The sequence below is a fragment of the Macadamia integrifolia genome, chromosome 2 (genome assembly GCF_013358625.1).
Source record: "Macadamia integrifolia cultivar HAES 741 chromosome 2, SCU_Mint_v3, whole genome shotgun sequence".
NCBI classification, from domain to species: Eukaryota; Viridiplantae; Streptophyta; class Magnoliopsida; order Proteales; family Proteaceae; genus Macadamia; species Macadamia integrifolia.
In genome coordinates this window covers 989,624-1,005,332 of record NC_056558.1, presented here as the reverse complement: position 1 = coordinate 1,005,332, position 15,709 = coordinate 989,624, and the positions used below count along the sequence as shown (strand labels likewise).

General features: G+C 34.2%; 2 protein-coding genes across 3 annotated transcripts; both read right to left on the bottom strand.

Moving 5' to 3' along the window:
• Positions 1-1,962: 1,962 nt before the first annotated feature.
• On the bottom strand, positions 1,963-13,480 carry LOC122088153 (VQ motif-containing protein 31-like). Of its 2 annotated transcripts, XR_006142989.1 has the most exons (3): positions 13,353-13,480; positions 10,586-11,246; positions 1,963-2,207 (listed from the first exon to the last, which is right to left on the bottom strand). XR_006142989.1 is itself a non-coding variant. In XM_042657318.1 (2 exons), the coding sequence occupies exon 2, from the start codon at positions 11,215-11,217 to the stop codon at positions 10,636-10,638; it is 582 nt and encodes a 193-aa protein (XP_042513252.1). In that variant the 5' UTR covers positions 11,218-11,246; positions 13,353-13,480; the 3' UTR covers positions 10,255-10,635. The 2 variants fall into 2 exon arrangements, 1 of the variants encoding a protein (XP_042513252.1); XM_042657318.1 differs by lacking the exon at positions 1,963-2,207 and having other exon boundaries at positions 10,255-11,246.
• Positions 2,198-5,025, bottom strand: LOC122088164 (VQ motif-containing protein 31-like). Its single transcript, XM_042657335.1, has 2 exons — positions 4,898-5,025; positions 2,198-2,807 (listed from the first exon to the last, which is right to left on the bottom strand). Exon 2 carries the CDS (start codon positions 2,776-2,778, stop codon positions 2,209-2,211), a length of 570 nt encoding a protein of 189 aa, XP_042513269.1. The 5' UTR covers positions 2,779-2,807; positions 4,898-5,025; the 3' UTR covers positions 2,198-2,208.
• Positions 13,481-15,709: the final 2,229 nt, after the last annotated feature.

Here is a 15,709-nt window from a genome sequence, read left to right as displayed (position 1 = left end):
CCCTATGCCACCCAACACAATTGATCTAAATAAATGTTTCACAAAGTGGCCCCCATTACATTGGGTGGTTGAGAGAGCTTATACGCCATTACGGACCCTACTAACTAGCATTGTACATATTTCTGGTTTTATCGAGAAGCAAAGTTCTATATATTTCTGGTTTAAAAAAAAAAAAAAAAAGCACAAGTGTTTATTTCTGTTCGGGAGTAGCCCTTATGCCTGACACAATGGCGTGGCCCCTGTGATCATTATGCACCCCTATGTTTGTAGTATAGGGATTTTCTCGGATAAAAAAACTTTATCCCCATCTCCCCTGCCCAGAAACAAATTATATATAAAAGTTTGCGGTAGAATTCAAGAGCCCATACTGCTCATTGATTGGATAGAGAGAGAGGAAAATATAGGAAAACAAGAAGAAAAAGACTGTTAGACATCCATTACCTTGAGCCAGGCTTGGGATTGGGAATGAATATAGGTATCAAATCAGTCAATTTGCTTGGGTTTCATTGGTTCTGGTGTGAAAATGGGTGATTCTGAAAACAAATCAATAAGAAAAGATTCGATTTTGATCTATTTTGGCTTGGTTGTAGTTTATTATCAGATTCTTTTATTGGTTTGATATCAATTTCGATTTATAATATAAATAAATACATAATTATGAGATTTTTTATTTTATTTTTAAAAAATTGTAAACTAATTAATATAAAACTTGTAAACTAATTTTAATGTTACATTTTTTTCTTACAGAGAGAGACTAGTAAACTTATAGGTTGTTTAACACATGCATGAAATAAGATGAGAAGTGTGTGGATCATGTAAGAGATACGACCTAGGCTCCACCACCAAAGGCATCAAGGCCTACGGATAGTTTACTACCATGCAATCCAGTGAATCCACTGTTTCACCACATTAGCTGTCGACTTCATAATTAAAAAGACAATAAACTGAATCATAGGTATTCTTCTCTTAAACATCCTCTTTAGTGAGCGGTGAGGTACAGTGAGCATTGGACGATTGAGAGAATTTGAGCACACGTCTCAGGGAGCTCCCAATCACCCAATGCATTAAATTGTACAAATGCATTAGGTTCTCGAGGGTGGGCCTTCGCACTCTATTACTACTTTGGATTTGAGTCAAGAAATAACCTCTTTACAAAGCAGTGGTAAGGTTGCATACATTATGAGCCTCCCCAGTGCTCAAAATAATGAGACACTTGGGCATTGGATATGCCCTTTCTTGAGGTGCCAACGATAGGACACTTACAAGTTACTTGGGAAATAGATCTAACAAAAATTTTGGTCAAAATTTGGATGGTTAAGGTAATGTTTTAGTTCATATATATGATTGAACTCATTGGTTTTAAAATTTAGGATGAAATGAGTTATTGACACCTTTTGTAACGGTCCTTTTTTGTCTTTTGAGTATGATAGAATTACTTTTTTCCAATGAGAGTAAATATTTTCATTTCACATATGTATTTGAAAAATACTTATGACAATAATAGCTCTTGATAATGAGATAGTGATAAATTATTTTTTTAAACCCTTTTAAATGCCTAACTTAAAAGAACTTTTATTAAACAGATGACGTGATGGGCAGGTCGCGGTTCAGATTTTATTAATATTATATTTTCTCCATATACCGCCTAGTTCCTTCCTCTGCTGATGGTGATGCCAAAGGTGGAGGAGGGTCCTAGGGTTGTGATTGTATGTTTTTGATATTGTTTTCTTTCTTTAGTTTTTCCTCATCTTGTATAGTTTATCTTTTGGCTCTTTAATATACATGACCTTTTAGCTAAAAAAAAAAAAAAACTTAAAAGAACTTTTAGGAATAAAACAAGAGCAATTAAAAGGTGTCAAGCTCTAGATACACCGGTGTATCTAGAAGTATTAAGAAATAACAAGTATCCAATAGTAAGAAAGGCAATGATTTTACAACAGAAAAACAAGAGGTGAAAAATGGATTAGATGTTAGCCATTTGCTAGGGATAGGCTCCAAAATTTTATATATACATAACCAGGTATAGATGCTCTATCTGTATATCCAATGGTCGGACCGGCCATGTTAGGCCTCAACATGGCAAAAATGAATCACTGATCATCAGGACATACCCTCTAGACTTGCTTGTTATAGAAGCTTTTGCTAATTCCTCTGCAACAAAGAAAATGGTGGAGAATGGATTTGGTCCCAAAATCCAAAGTACCAACCTCAATATTTAGGAGATGTGAGTGGAAACAAAGGAAGTAATTCCGGTTCAACATTTCCCAGTCCAGACCGGGGTGAAGGATGAAAGTAAAACCTTCTCTCTCTTATGGCTTTCTCTTCTTCTTCTTCTCTATTTTGATCGGATGGCACTGATTTTGACTTTTCTTCATCTTCTTCACCAGAGATTGAAAGATTGAATAAAGCATTAGATGGGGTGCCTAAAGGGCTTGTATTGAAAGCAAAGTTACCAGATTGGGATGGAGAGGGAGCCCGGTCATTGAAATGAAAACCAGTTTCAGATGTTTGTAAAACAGATAAACCCGGTTTAACTATCTCAAGCTTGGTCCTTGTGTATTCCCTCCTTTCATGGAGTTTGGATGTGGGTCTTTTGATTCCTGTGACCTTCACAGTTGCCCCATCATTTGTTGCTTCATTGGAAGGTGTAGTGGAGGATTTCCTATCACAATCTGTGGATGGACCGGTTAATCGCTGGACAAGCTCGCGGAAACTGGTTTTATCTGCTTGGATGAATGTGGTCGAACCTCGTGAAACCTGATTCACTGATTTCTCCATCTACCTTTAGCCACTATGAAGTTTCCAACCTAGCATTTACCAAAAAAATGTTGAGAGAGAATAAAAGGTAATTTTTTTTTTTGGGGGGTGCGAATATAGAAAATTATTCAAGAAGATCAAATTACATCAAACCCCAGAAGAGAAAAGAAAAGGAAAACAAGGAAAATAGCTCCTAGACAAAGGAAGTCAAGGAACTTTGCTACCAATCGAAATTAACTAGACGAGGAGGTCCCAAGACGATACGATATGGGTATTCCAAGTGGTGGTTCTGCATGGATCAACTTCAAACTTGCCTTTGACCTCAAAGAAGATTATATCCAGTATCAGAGAGAATGATCTAGACTTCTTAGCGTAGTTTTTAAAGTATCTTTCCATTTAAATATGATAACAAACATATTGGGTCATATATTAGAAGATCACACACAACTTATCGGTCAAATTTAAACTCTAAATCAATGTGGCATATGGCCAAAAAATTGGATCAAAGTTACAAAAATGATTATTTATGTAAATCACTTTAAAGGGGGAAGAGATCTTCTGAGAACTACTGGCTTATTGAGAAATAGGGTGTGAATGCTCTTCTTTTGGGTTAGCTATTTGTTTGTGATTTGTTATCAATAGGGCCTATTATATTGCGATCTTGGGTGATTGTGAGCCCCTCTCTTTGTATAATCGGTCTTTTTAGCTCAATTGATTTATTGATAAAAAAAAAATCATTGATTTAATTCTATTTTTTAATTTAATCATTTAAATTACGATCATTTTAGGCTAAAAATTAACCAAAGAGATATACAACAGCTTAAAGGATCCTCTAAAACATAAAACAACTTGTGTTTGCTATGTGGCTGTTAGTTAAGTTCATTAAATTAATATAAATAAATAAATAGAAGTCCATTAAAGCTTGTTGATATTAATGTAAAGGAAAGAACCCAACTCCCTTAATTTGAATTTTATTTTCACTAAAATAAACTAAAATAATTATGCTAACAATGTCAACCATGTTTATGTAGAATTTTAGCAAAGAAAAAATTAATTTATAGATTGCAAAACAGATACGCTAATAAGTTATTATGTTTGTCACATCGATGATGATGTCCTAATGAAGATAGATCCTTATAAATTGGCTGTGAAGGAGTACCAAAGAAAGCAAGAATGGAGGAAAAAAAAAAATTTGTTAATTAGAATGATTTAACAGATTTAAGACTAGGATCATATAGGTTGACATAGAGTTATAACAATTAATATACGCATTTTATTTGTGGATTTTGGGGGAAATTAAGAATTTTTTATTAAAAAAATATAATAATAATAAATAAATAAAAGAGGAATATTGATGATGCCAACCAAAGATTCTATAATCCAGCCCTATTATCATTTCTTTAATTTCATTTTTGAGAAAAGAAAGGTCAGAGGCAGCGTGGCTCCCACAAAAAAATGCTTGCCCTGCCCTTCATAAAAGGCGAAAATTTCACCCTTGTACATGGTTCTGTGTGCACTCCCATTGATTTCCACATTTGTGTAGAGACCATGTTGCATTTCAGGGAACCCTCTTCCGTATATTTTTAAGTTTAGAACTGTTGTTTTTCATGCAAAAGGCTTCCCTCCAGGGATATCCTCTTCAAGGTGATTCATAAGTCATAACCCTTTTGCTTCTTGCTTCATCTCCATCAAGTTAACAATAAAAATAAAAACTACTGCAACTAGTTCATAAAGCAAACATAATCTTTCTACCAAAAAAAAAAGGCAAACATAATCTTAGAAATTAGTCAATATCTTGATTAATGATCTATTGTTTGGTGTCAGATGATCAAAAGGAACATGAAAATGAGAAAAAAAAAAGATTTTTATTAATTATTTCTTGGAGTACTTTAGATCAAAGAAAAAGCTAGGTATTGCTGATCAGACATTTGATATTAAACCTATAAATATTTAGGTCACAAAGGATTATTAATTGTTTCTCAACACCTCAAACAAATCTCAGAATAAAGTGTAACTTAAGGGTTCCTTCCTTACCTTGTCCCTTCTTCCTAGGTAATATAAACTTAAAAACGTTTTAAGGGGAAGAGAGGAGAAGATGAGGAGAAGATGAAATAATTAAGGATATAGATTATATAAGTACCTGTGTAGAGGCTACCTTGATTACTTTCTGACCACTAAAGAGGAGCAAATTAATCCTCTCTGAATCAAATGAGAGCTGCCGGAGAAGTTTCTCAACAAAACTGCAGGTTGTTGTTTCTTCTATATCATCAAAACAAGAGAGAGAGAGAGAGAGAGAGAGAGAGAGAGAGAGAGAGAGAGAGAGAGAGAGAGAGAGAGAACGTAAAGGAAAGAAGGTTTATAGGAAAAGGGCTTTGATGCCAGTTAGGACAAAAGAAAGGGAACCGCATGGAGTGGGAACTGCCGCATGCCACCTCACTGTTTGTTGAAAAAGGGCAAAATGAGGTAAGTCCAATCCCATTTACCAAATAAAAAGTCCATATCTCCCTCTCTCTCTCTCTCTCTCTCTCTCTCTCTCTCTCTCTCTCTCTNAAAAACCTGCAGAACAGTTGCAACTCGGCGGCGACGGCTGATTTGTTTTGTCATAAAAAAAAAAAACTTTAAAGGCTTGTTTGGTTTTTTGTTCCTTGTGGGTTTTTATTTAAACTACATTAAATTTCATTTTAAGGTCAGTTTTAAGGGGCCAAATTGAAATCTGTTTTTTACATTGGATTCCTTATTTCGAGCCACATTTAATGATCTAATTTTTATATAACATGTTTATTTGAATTTTATATTGTATTTAGTTTCAATCATTGAAACAAGAGGGCATAAATCAATGCTTTGAAAAATGTATATATTATTGGTTACCATGCAATTGAGAAAAGTTTTTAAATTGAGATATGTTAATATAATAAAAGGGTGTAAGCTTCCGCTCATTCTTAGCTGCAAAGTATTTTTTTAGGAATCCATGAAAGGATGAGGTGGAATCTACCAAAGTGGTACATTTTATTATTCCATGATTTTCCACAGGGTAGCAATGTAGGTGACATTTGTCCAAAGGTAATGTCATCAAAATTAAGAAAATGATAGTAACCTAGAGGTTCCTAAGCCCAAAGGTAAGGGGATTTCAAAAGTTATTGTTCTTTTCACAGTAATTATGGATTTGCAAGAGGATCAGTGCATTCTTAACCCAAAGAATAGGAATGTAGTTGCGATTGTGACTTTTGTATGGTTATTGTTGTCCTAGTGACATATTTACATGTATGTTTTGAACATAAAGATATATATTTTCAATGGGAAAGATATGATAGAGCTGAGTGAAATCCACCAAAGTGGTACATTCAGTTCGATTGTATCTTCCCTAACAGTAAAGGTGATACTTTCCCAAAGATTATGTCATCAATGTTTGAGGATAATTATCCACATTTCAGAAAGGGACATTGAATTAGGAGTTCTTTTGCCCAAAAGTGATTGAATTCTGAAGTTAGTGTTGTTTTCACAGTTAAAAGAAGAATATAAGAGCATCAGCTAATTACTGTCCCAAAGGATAGGGATACATTTTTAGTTGTAACTCTTATTTAAAATATATTGATGGTATTACATGCTTTTATATTATTATTTATATTTTGATATTTGGCATGTATTGTGTTGTTATTATTGCTGTAGTAGGATGGCTATTCCCTCAAGTTATGTATCTTCCATCCCAATGCTCACTGGTAACAACTCTCAAAAGTGGGTGGGGGAATTAGAATTGCATTTAGGTCTTCTTGATTAGACTTGGCACTTAGGGAGCCTAAACTTGAGCCTCTCACAGACTCGAGCAGAAGTACTGAAAGGACGAAGTTTAAGAAATGGACTAAAGCAAACAGAAAGTGCATACTGGTTTTAAAAAAGGCAGTTCCTGAAATTATGCGTGGGAACATAGAGATCAAAAACACTGCAAAAGAATTCTTGGATGCTATTAAAGCTAGATTTCAACACAACAAGAAAGCTGAGAAAACCACATCGATGACCAGGCTAATGAATACAAGGTATGATGGATGTGGGAGTGTTAGATAATACATTTTGCGTGTAGCTACTGATGCTGGTAAACTTAAGGATCTTGGAATACGGATCGATGAATAATATATTGTACACATTGCACTGAATACTATCCTTAGTCAGTATAAGGTTATCTAATCTACCTATATTGCACTGAAGGACGATTGGAGCCTAAATGAGCTCATTTCCATTTGCACTCAAGAGGAAGAAAAATTGAAACAAACTAGGTTTGAGAGTGCACATGCAACTTTCCACAAGGGATCTTCTGGTGGACCAAGTAGAAGGAACATAAATTTTTTCAACAGAGCAAGCGTCAAGCCATATGACAGGACTAATAGCTCTCAAGAACTTGACACATCTCAAAAGGCTCAGGATGAAGAGAAGACCAACAACGTAGAGTGTTTTTGGTGCCATAAGAAAGGACATGTGAAGAATGATTGCTTTATTTTTAAGAAATGGTTAGAGAAGAGGAAGAATTCTGGGGCTGATAAGTAGGATGATACCAAGAAAGGATGAGGTAAACTGATCACCAGCAATTGAGAGTAAGTAAAAAATTGGTCCCATCAAGTAGTTAGGATTTCTTTACATACAGTTATTTGAAATGCTTGATTAGTGGGAGCTCTGGTTTTGTTTAGTATTTGTTTATGTTTTGAACCTTAGCCTATATGTTTTGGGGCATAGTTTGATGAATTATGGTTAAGTTTTAGCATTTACATTATGCACAGTTATTTCTTTTATCATTTGGTTTATGATTTCATTAGAGAATGTTTTTATAGGCAGTAATTGTCTTAGTTATAGGCAATATTTTGCCACAGTTCAAAAGGTAATGTTTGCCACATTTTAAGACAGTATTTGTCACAGTTCATAGGTAATATTTGCCACAATTTATAGGCAGAAAGTCACAGTTAGATATTAACAACAGATTAAAGGCGATTTGCCACAGTGAAGGTTAATATCACAGTTAAGGACATATATGGAATGACAACAGTGTAATTTGAAGATATGTCAATGTTTCTATGATAGTATCCCACATAGATTCGTGTTAAGAAACTTACTTATGTTTGTAATAACAGAAAGTTGTATGCCGTATATTGAGGTGTATCTTCTGCTGTTATTCGATGTAAGTGATTTTTCAACTAAATCACAATAAGAGTGACTAATGTAATAAGATTCTATGGCCACACCAATTTAAAAGACATCTTTATAATTAATGTAGTACACGTGAGAGATTGTTAGATTTATGGGCTAAATTAATTATTCGGGTTGATTAAATGGGTGAGAGTCAAATTACATAAACCGATTCGGTCCACTCTCAAGTTTAGGGATATGCTGTCTCAACCCATTGTGGTTTAGTATTTTTGGCGCAGGACAGTATTATAAATACTAAGTTTTAGATCCCTACAGCCATTATTCACTCTTCCCCACTTTACCACTAAAGTGAGAGAACCAAGAAGATTTAAGAGGCTGTAGAAGATCCATAGCCAAGCCAAGAGAGCGAAAGTGAGAGTAACCAATATCAATCTTCTTCAATATACTTGGTGAAAGGTACAATTAGATCCTCTTTAATTTTATTAGATTCATGTTCTTATTTCTCTATGTAATTTCTTCAATTGAGATTTTGAATTTGTACCCAATGAGATCTAATAGAGAGCTTATACGCCATTACGAACCCTACTAACTAGCATTGTACATATTTCTGGTTTAATCGAGAACCAAAGTTCTATATATTTCTGGTTAAAAAGAAAAAAAGGACAAGTGTTTATTTCTATTCGGGAGTAGCCCTTATGCCTGACACAATGGTTTGTCCCTTGTGATCATTATGCATCCGTATGTTTGTGGTACAGAGACTTTCTCGGATAAAAAAAAACCTTTATCCCCATCTCCCCTGCCCAAAAAAAAATTATATATAAAAGTTTGCTGTAGAATTCCAGAGCCCATGCTGCTCATTGATGGGATAGAGAGAGGAAAATATAGGAAAACAAGAAGAAAAAGACTGTTAGACATCCATTACCTTGAGCCAGGCTTGGGATTGGGAATGAATATAGGTATCAAATCAGTCAATTTGCTTGGGTTTCATTGGTTCTGGTGTGAGAATGGGTGATTCTGAAAACAAATCAATAAGAAAAGATTCGATTTTGATCTATTTTGGCTTGGTTGTAGTTTATTATCAGATCCTTTTATTGGTTTGATATCAATTTCAATTTATAATATAAATAAATACATAATTATGAGATTTTTTATTTTATTTTAAAAAAATTGTAAACTAATTAATATAAAACTTGTTAACTAATTTTAATGTTACATTTTTTCTTACAGAGAGAGACTAGTAAACTTATAGCTTGTTTAACACATGCATGAAATAAGATGAGAAGTGTGTGGATCATGTAAGAGATACGACCTAGGCTCCACCACCAAAGGCATCAAGGCCTACGGATAGTTTACTACCATGCAATCCAGTGAATCCACTGTTTCACCACATTAGCTGTCGACTTCATAATTAAAAAGACAATAAACTGAATCATAGGTATTCTTCTCTTGAACATCCTCTTTAGTGAGCGGTGAGGTACAGTGAGCATTGGACGATTGAGAGAATTTGAGCACACGTCTCAGGGAGCTCCCAATCACCCAATGCATTAAATTGTACAAATGCATTAGGTTCTCGAGGGTGGCCCTTCGCACTCTATTATGACTTCGGATTTGAGTCAACAAATAACCTCTTTACAAAGCAGTGGTACGTTTGCATACATTATGAGCCTCCCCAGTGCTCAAAATAATGAGACACTTGGGCATTGGATATGCCCTTTCTTGAGGTCCCAACGATAGGACACTTACAAGTTACTTGGGAAATAGATCTAACAAAAATTTTGGTCAAAATTTGGATGGTTAAGGTAATGTTTTAGTTCATATATATGATTGAACTCATTGGTTTTAAAATTTAGGATGAAATGAGTTATTGACACCTTTTGTAACGGTCCTTTTTTGTCTTTTGAGTATGATAGAATTACTTTTTTCCAATGAGAGTAAATATTTTCATTTCACATATGTATTTGAAAAATACTTATGACAATAATAGCTCTTGATAATGAGATAGTGATAAATTATTTTTTAAAACCCTTTTAAATGCCTAACTTAAAAGAACTTTTATTAAACAGATGACGTGATGCGTAGGTCGCGGTTCAGATTTTATTAATATTATGTTTTCTCCATATACCGCCTAGTTCCTTCCTCTGCTGATGGTAATGCCAAAGGTGGAGGAGGGTCCTAGGGTTGTGATTGTATGTTTTTGATATTGTTTTCTTTCTTTAGTTTTTCCTCATCTTGTACAGTTTATCTTTTGGCTCTTTAATATACATGACCTTTTATCCAAAAAAAAAAAAAATTAAAAGAACTTTTAGGAATAAAACAAGAGCAATTAAAAGGTGTCGAGCTCTAGATACACCGGTGTATCTAGAAGTATTAAGAAATAACAAGCATCCAATAGTAAGAAAGGCACATCAACCCTTCAATAATTTTACAACAGAAAAACAAGAGGTGAAAAATGGATTAGATGTTAGCCATTTGCTAGGGATAGGCTCCAAAATTTTATATATACATAACAAGGTATAGATGCTCTATCTGTATATCCAATGGTCGGACTGGCCATGTTAGGCCTCAACATGGCAAAAATGAATCACTGATCATCAGGACATACCCTCTAGACTTGCTTGTTATAGAAGCTTTTGCTAATTCCTCTGCAACAAAGAAAATGGTGGAGAATGGATTTGGTCCCAAAATCCAAAGTACCAACCTCAATATAGAGGTCACCACCCTAATCATACTTTTCCAAGGAACAACATTTTAAGATTGATGAGTTGCTTTTGGAGATGTGAGTGGAAACAAAGGAAGTAATTCCGGTTCAACATTTCCCAGTCCAGGCCGGGGTGAAGGATGAAAGTAAAACCTTCTCTCTCTTATGGCTTTCTCTTCTTCTTCTTCTCTATTTTGATCGGATGGCACTGATTTTGACTTTTCTTCATCTTCTTCACCAGAGATTGAAAGATTGAATAAAGCATTAGATGGGGTGCCTAAAGGGCTTGTATTGAAAGCAAAGTTACCAGATTGGGATGGAGAGGGAGCCCGGTCATTGAAATGAAAACCAGTTTCAGATGTTTGTAAAACAGATAAACCCGGTTTAACTATCTCAAGCTTGGTCCTTGTGTATTCCCTCCTTTCATGGAGTTTGGATGTGGGTCTTTTGATTCCTGTGACCTTCACAGTTGCCCCATCATTTGTTGCATCATTGGAAGGTGTAGTGGAGGATTGCCTATCACAATCTGTGGATGGACCGGTTAATCGCTGGACGAGCTCGCGGAAACTGGTTTTATCTGCTTGGATGAATGTGGTCGAACCTCGTGAAACCTGATTCACTGATTTCTCCATCTACCTTTAGCCACTATGAAGTTTCCAACCTAGCATTTACCAAAAAAATGTTGAGAGAGAGAATAAAAGGTAAAATTTTTTTTTGGGGGAGCGAATATAGAAAATTATTCAAGAAGATCAAATTACATCAAACCCCAGAAGAGAAAAGAAAATGAAAACAAGGAAAATAGCTCGTAGACAAAGGAAGTCAAGGAACTTTGCTACCAATCAAAATTAACTAGACGAGGAGGTCCCAAGACGATACGATATGGGTATTCCAAGCGGTGGTTCTGCATGGATCGGCTTCAAACTTGCCTTTGACCTCAAAGAAGATTATATCCAATATCGGGAGAATGATCTAGACTTCTTAGCGTAGTTTTTAAAGTTTCTTTCCATTTAAATATGATAACAAACGTATTGGGCCATATATTAGAAGATCACACACAACTTATCAGTCAAATTTAAACTCTAAATCAATGTGGCATATGGCCGAAAAATTAGATCAAAGTTACAAAAATGATTATTTATGTAAATCACTTTAAAGGGGGAAGAGATCTTCTGAGAACTACTGGCTTATTGAGAAATAGGGTGTGAATGCTCTTCTTTTGGGTTAGCTATTTGTTTGTGATTTGTTATCAATAGGGCCTATTATATTGCGATCTTGGGTGATTGTGAGCCCCTCTCTTTGTATAATCGGTCTTTTTAACTCAATTGATTTATTGATAAAAAAAAATATCATTGATTTAATTCTATTTTTTAATTTAATCATTTAAATTACGATCATTTTAGGCTAAAAATTAACCAAAGAGATATACAACAGCTTAAAGGATCCTCTAAAACATAAACCAACTTGTGTTTGCTATGTGGCTGTTAGTTAAGTTCATTAAATTAATATAAATAAATAAATAGAAGTCCATTAAAGCTTGTTGATATTAATGTAAAGGAAAGAACCCAACTCCCTTAATTTGAATTTTATTTTCACTAAAATAAACTAAAATAATTATGCTTACAATGTCAACCATGTTTATGTAGAATTTTATCAAAGAAAAAATTAATTTATAGATTGCAAAACAGATACGCTAATAAGTTATTATGTTTGTCACATCGATGATGATGTCCTAATGAAGATAGATCCTTATAAATTGGCTGTGAAGGAGTACCAAAGAAAGCAAGAATGGAGGAAAAAAAAAATTTGTTAATTAAAATGATTTAACAGATTTAAGACTAGGATCATATAGGTTGACATAGAGTTATAACAATTAATATACGCATTTTATTTGTGGGTTTTGGGGGAAATTAAGAATTTTTTATTAAAAAAATATAATAATAATAAATAAATAAAAGAGGAATATTGATGATGCCAACCAAAGATTCTATAATCCAGCCCTATTATCATTTCTTTAATTCCATTTTTGAGAAAAGAAAGGCCAGAGGCAGCATGGCTCCCACAAAAAAATGCTTGCCCTGCCCTTCATAAAAGGCGAAAATTTCACCCTTGTACATGGTTCTGTGTGCACTCCCATTGATTTCCACGTTTGTGTAGAGACCATGTTGCATTTCAGGGAACCCTCTTCCGTATATTTTTAAGTTTATACCCGTTGTTTTTCATGCAAAAGGCTTCCCTTCAGGGATATCCATGAGCCCTTGATTTCTCTTCAAGGTGATTCATAAGTAGTAACCCTTTTGCTTCTTGCTTCATCTCCATCAAGTTAACAATAAAAATAAAAACTACTGCAACTAGTTCATAAAGCAAACATAATCTTTCTACCAAAAAAAAAAGGCAAACATAATCTTAGAAATTAGTCAATATCTTGATTAATGATCTATTGTTTGGTGTCAGATGATCAAAAGGAACATGAAAATGAGAAAAAAAAAAGATTTTTATTAATTATTTCTTGGAGTACTTTAGATCAAAGAAAAAGCTAGGTATTGCTGATCAGACATTTGATATTAAACCTATAAATATTTAGGTCACAAAGGATTATTAATTGTTTCTCAACACCTCAAACAAATCTCAGAATAAAGTGTAACTTAAGGGTTCCTTCCTTACCTTGTCCCTTCTTCCTAGGTAATATAAACTTAAAAACGTTTTAAGGGGAAGAGAGGAGAAGATGAGGAGAAGATGAAATAATTAAGGATATAGATTATATAAGTACCTGTGTAGAGGCTACCTTGATTACTTTCTGACCACTAAAGAGGAGCAAATTAATCCTCTCTGAATCAAATGAGAGCTGCCGGAGAAGTTTCTCAACAAAACTGCAGGTTGTTGTTTCTTCTATATCATCAAAACAAGAGAGAGAGAGAGAGAGAGAGAGAGAGAGAGAGAGAGAGAGAGAGAGAGAGAGAGAGAGAGAGAGAGAGAGAGAGAGAGAGAACGTAAAGGAAAGAAGGTTTATAGGAAAAGGGCTTTGATGCCAGTTAGGACAAAAGAAAGGGAACCGCATGGAGTGGGAACTGCCGCATGCCACCTCACTGTTTGTTGAAAAAGGGCAAAATGAGGTAAGTCCAATCCCATTTACCAAATAAAAAGTCCATATCTCCCTCTCTCTCTCTCTCTCTTTCTCTCTCTCTCTGGCTGATGAAGACAAGAAGTGGTAGGAGTTAGGACTAAAGAGTATGTGTTTGTAATGACCCTAATACCCCTCATGATATTATTAGAAAGTATATTAGGTCAACTCACCTAAAACTCCTCACCAATAAAAAGTTATAGAATGGGGCAGATCAGATTCTATTGGTGGAACCTGAAATGGGGGAGTGGGTATTTGTTAGGGGGGAAGTGTTTATTTTGACCCATGGTAGGATGGAATAAAAATGATGACAGGTATTGCCTCTTTTAATTTGGAAATAAAACAACTTGATTCTTTAGAAAGGTCAAACGTGAGTTTAGGAAAAAAGTTTAGATGAGTAATTGAAAATCAGGTTGTTATTTAAAAAAATAAAAAAAAAATAAATAAATAAAAAGGAAAAAAATTATTAGTGTCACAACTCACAAGGATTTGTTATTTTTTTAAATGGCACAATGTATCGATTATGCCATGTGGATAGATGATGTGGTCATTCCGACCGTTGGATAGAAAAGATATAGTTTAGATTAGCTATGTGTTAAATTTCGGATTATGATTCAATAGATCAAATATGACATGCATTTCATGTATGCCCATGCATGTAAGATGTACCCCAGACATTATTGTGCATTCTCCCAACTTTTGAGTAAGAACAGACGATTTAGATTGAAATATTTGTAAAATAAATAGCTCAGATTTATCTTGTGATTTTTTTTTTTTAATTCACGTTCTGTTGTTACGTGAATAAATAAACTTTTTTTTTTAAACAGAAAAAAAGAATAAGATTTATTCTTTTACTAGTCTGCTAGCTAGCTTAACCCAAAGATATAATATGACCTATGGGAGAATGAAACAACAAACACACATCTCATGTGTGAAATGATGACAATTGTATATCCAAAGCAAGAGTTATGTGGGAATTTTTTTGAAAACTCTATGAAATTGCCACTAGTTTCTATACTTCACATTTTTTTTCTCATGACCTTTTATCACACAAAAGGTTCAAATTCATTCTCCATGGGTCATGCTAACTCAATTCAACTTTCCTCAGGTTCTTTTCCTGACTCTGGTGTAGACTAATCTTTCAACCTTCCTTTGGTTTTTTTCCTGATTGTGGTATACATTATTTTTTTTTTTTTATGCAATTAGTATAATCTAATCTATTTGTGGATAAGTGTATTATTGTTATCACCCTTAAGGGGATGAGATTAAATGTTGATACTTCCACATGTACATGAGTTAGTAGCGAAAAATCTACAAAAGAGGGAGTGAGTGATTCATCAAATCAATTTCATAAGCTTGAAGAAGTATCTATGGATGCTTTAATAATTACACCTAATTCACCTCATGTGTTTACATGAATAGCCCTTGCTAGGTGCCTTTTAGCACTACGAAATCTTCCGTCTAACAAATCCAATGGGGCACAAGTTTTGGGGATGAGTAGATCCCTAGGTTCACTGCTCACTTGTATTTTTTTAACCCAAATAGAGCCAAATGAAAATAAAAGCTATAAAAAAATAAATGATAAAAAAAAATAAAGACTATGAGAGGGCCTATAATTGTGTTCAAAGTACCGTAGACGTGCATAAACATATATGAGACTGTGTCTGATTGGATATAAGTACAAAATTTGGCACAAGACTAATCTAAACAATATCCTCTCTATGCAGTTACTACAATTGCCAAATTATTTGTCTGCATTGAAATGTTGAACTATGAAACCCTAAAACATTAAACAAGAAATCTTAATAATTGAATGAATCTCATTATGAAAATCTCATAGAGAAATTGTCAAAAACTCAAAGAAGATGAGCGAAAATCGTCAAAAAAGCAAAACATGTCATTTATCACTGACCGAATGAAAAAGATCACGATGTTGTCAAAATCACCGATTATAGAATGAAGAATGTAAATGGGATTGAGAGGAATAACATGGAGAATTGTGTACG

Excerpts from the sequence above, each read along its gene's own strand:
- LOC122088164 (XM_042657335.1), bottom strand. The coding sequence starts at position 2,778 with ATGGAGAAATCAGTGAATCAGGTTTCACGAGGTTCGACCACATTCATC.
- LOC122088153 (XM_042657318.1), bottom strand. The coding sequence starts at position 11,217 with ATGGAGAAATCAGTGAATCAGGTTTCACGAGGTTCGACCACATTCATC.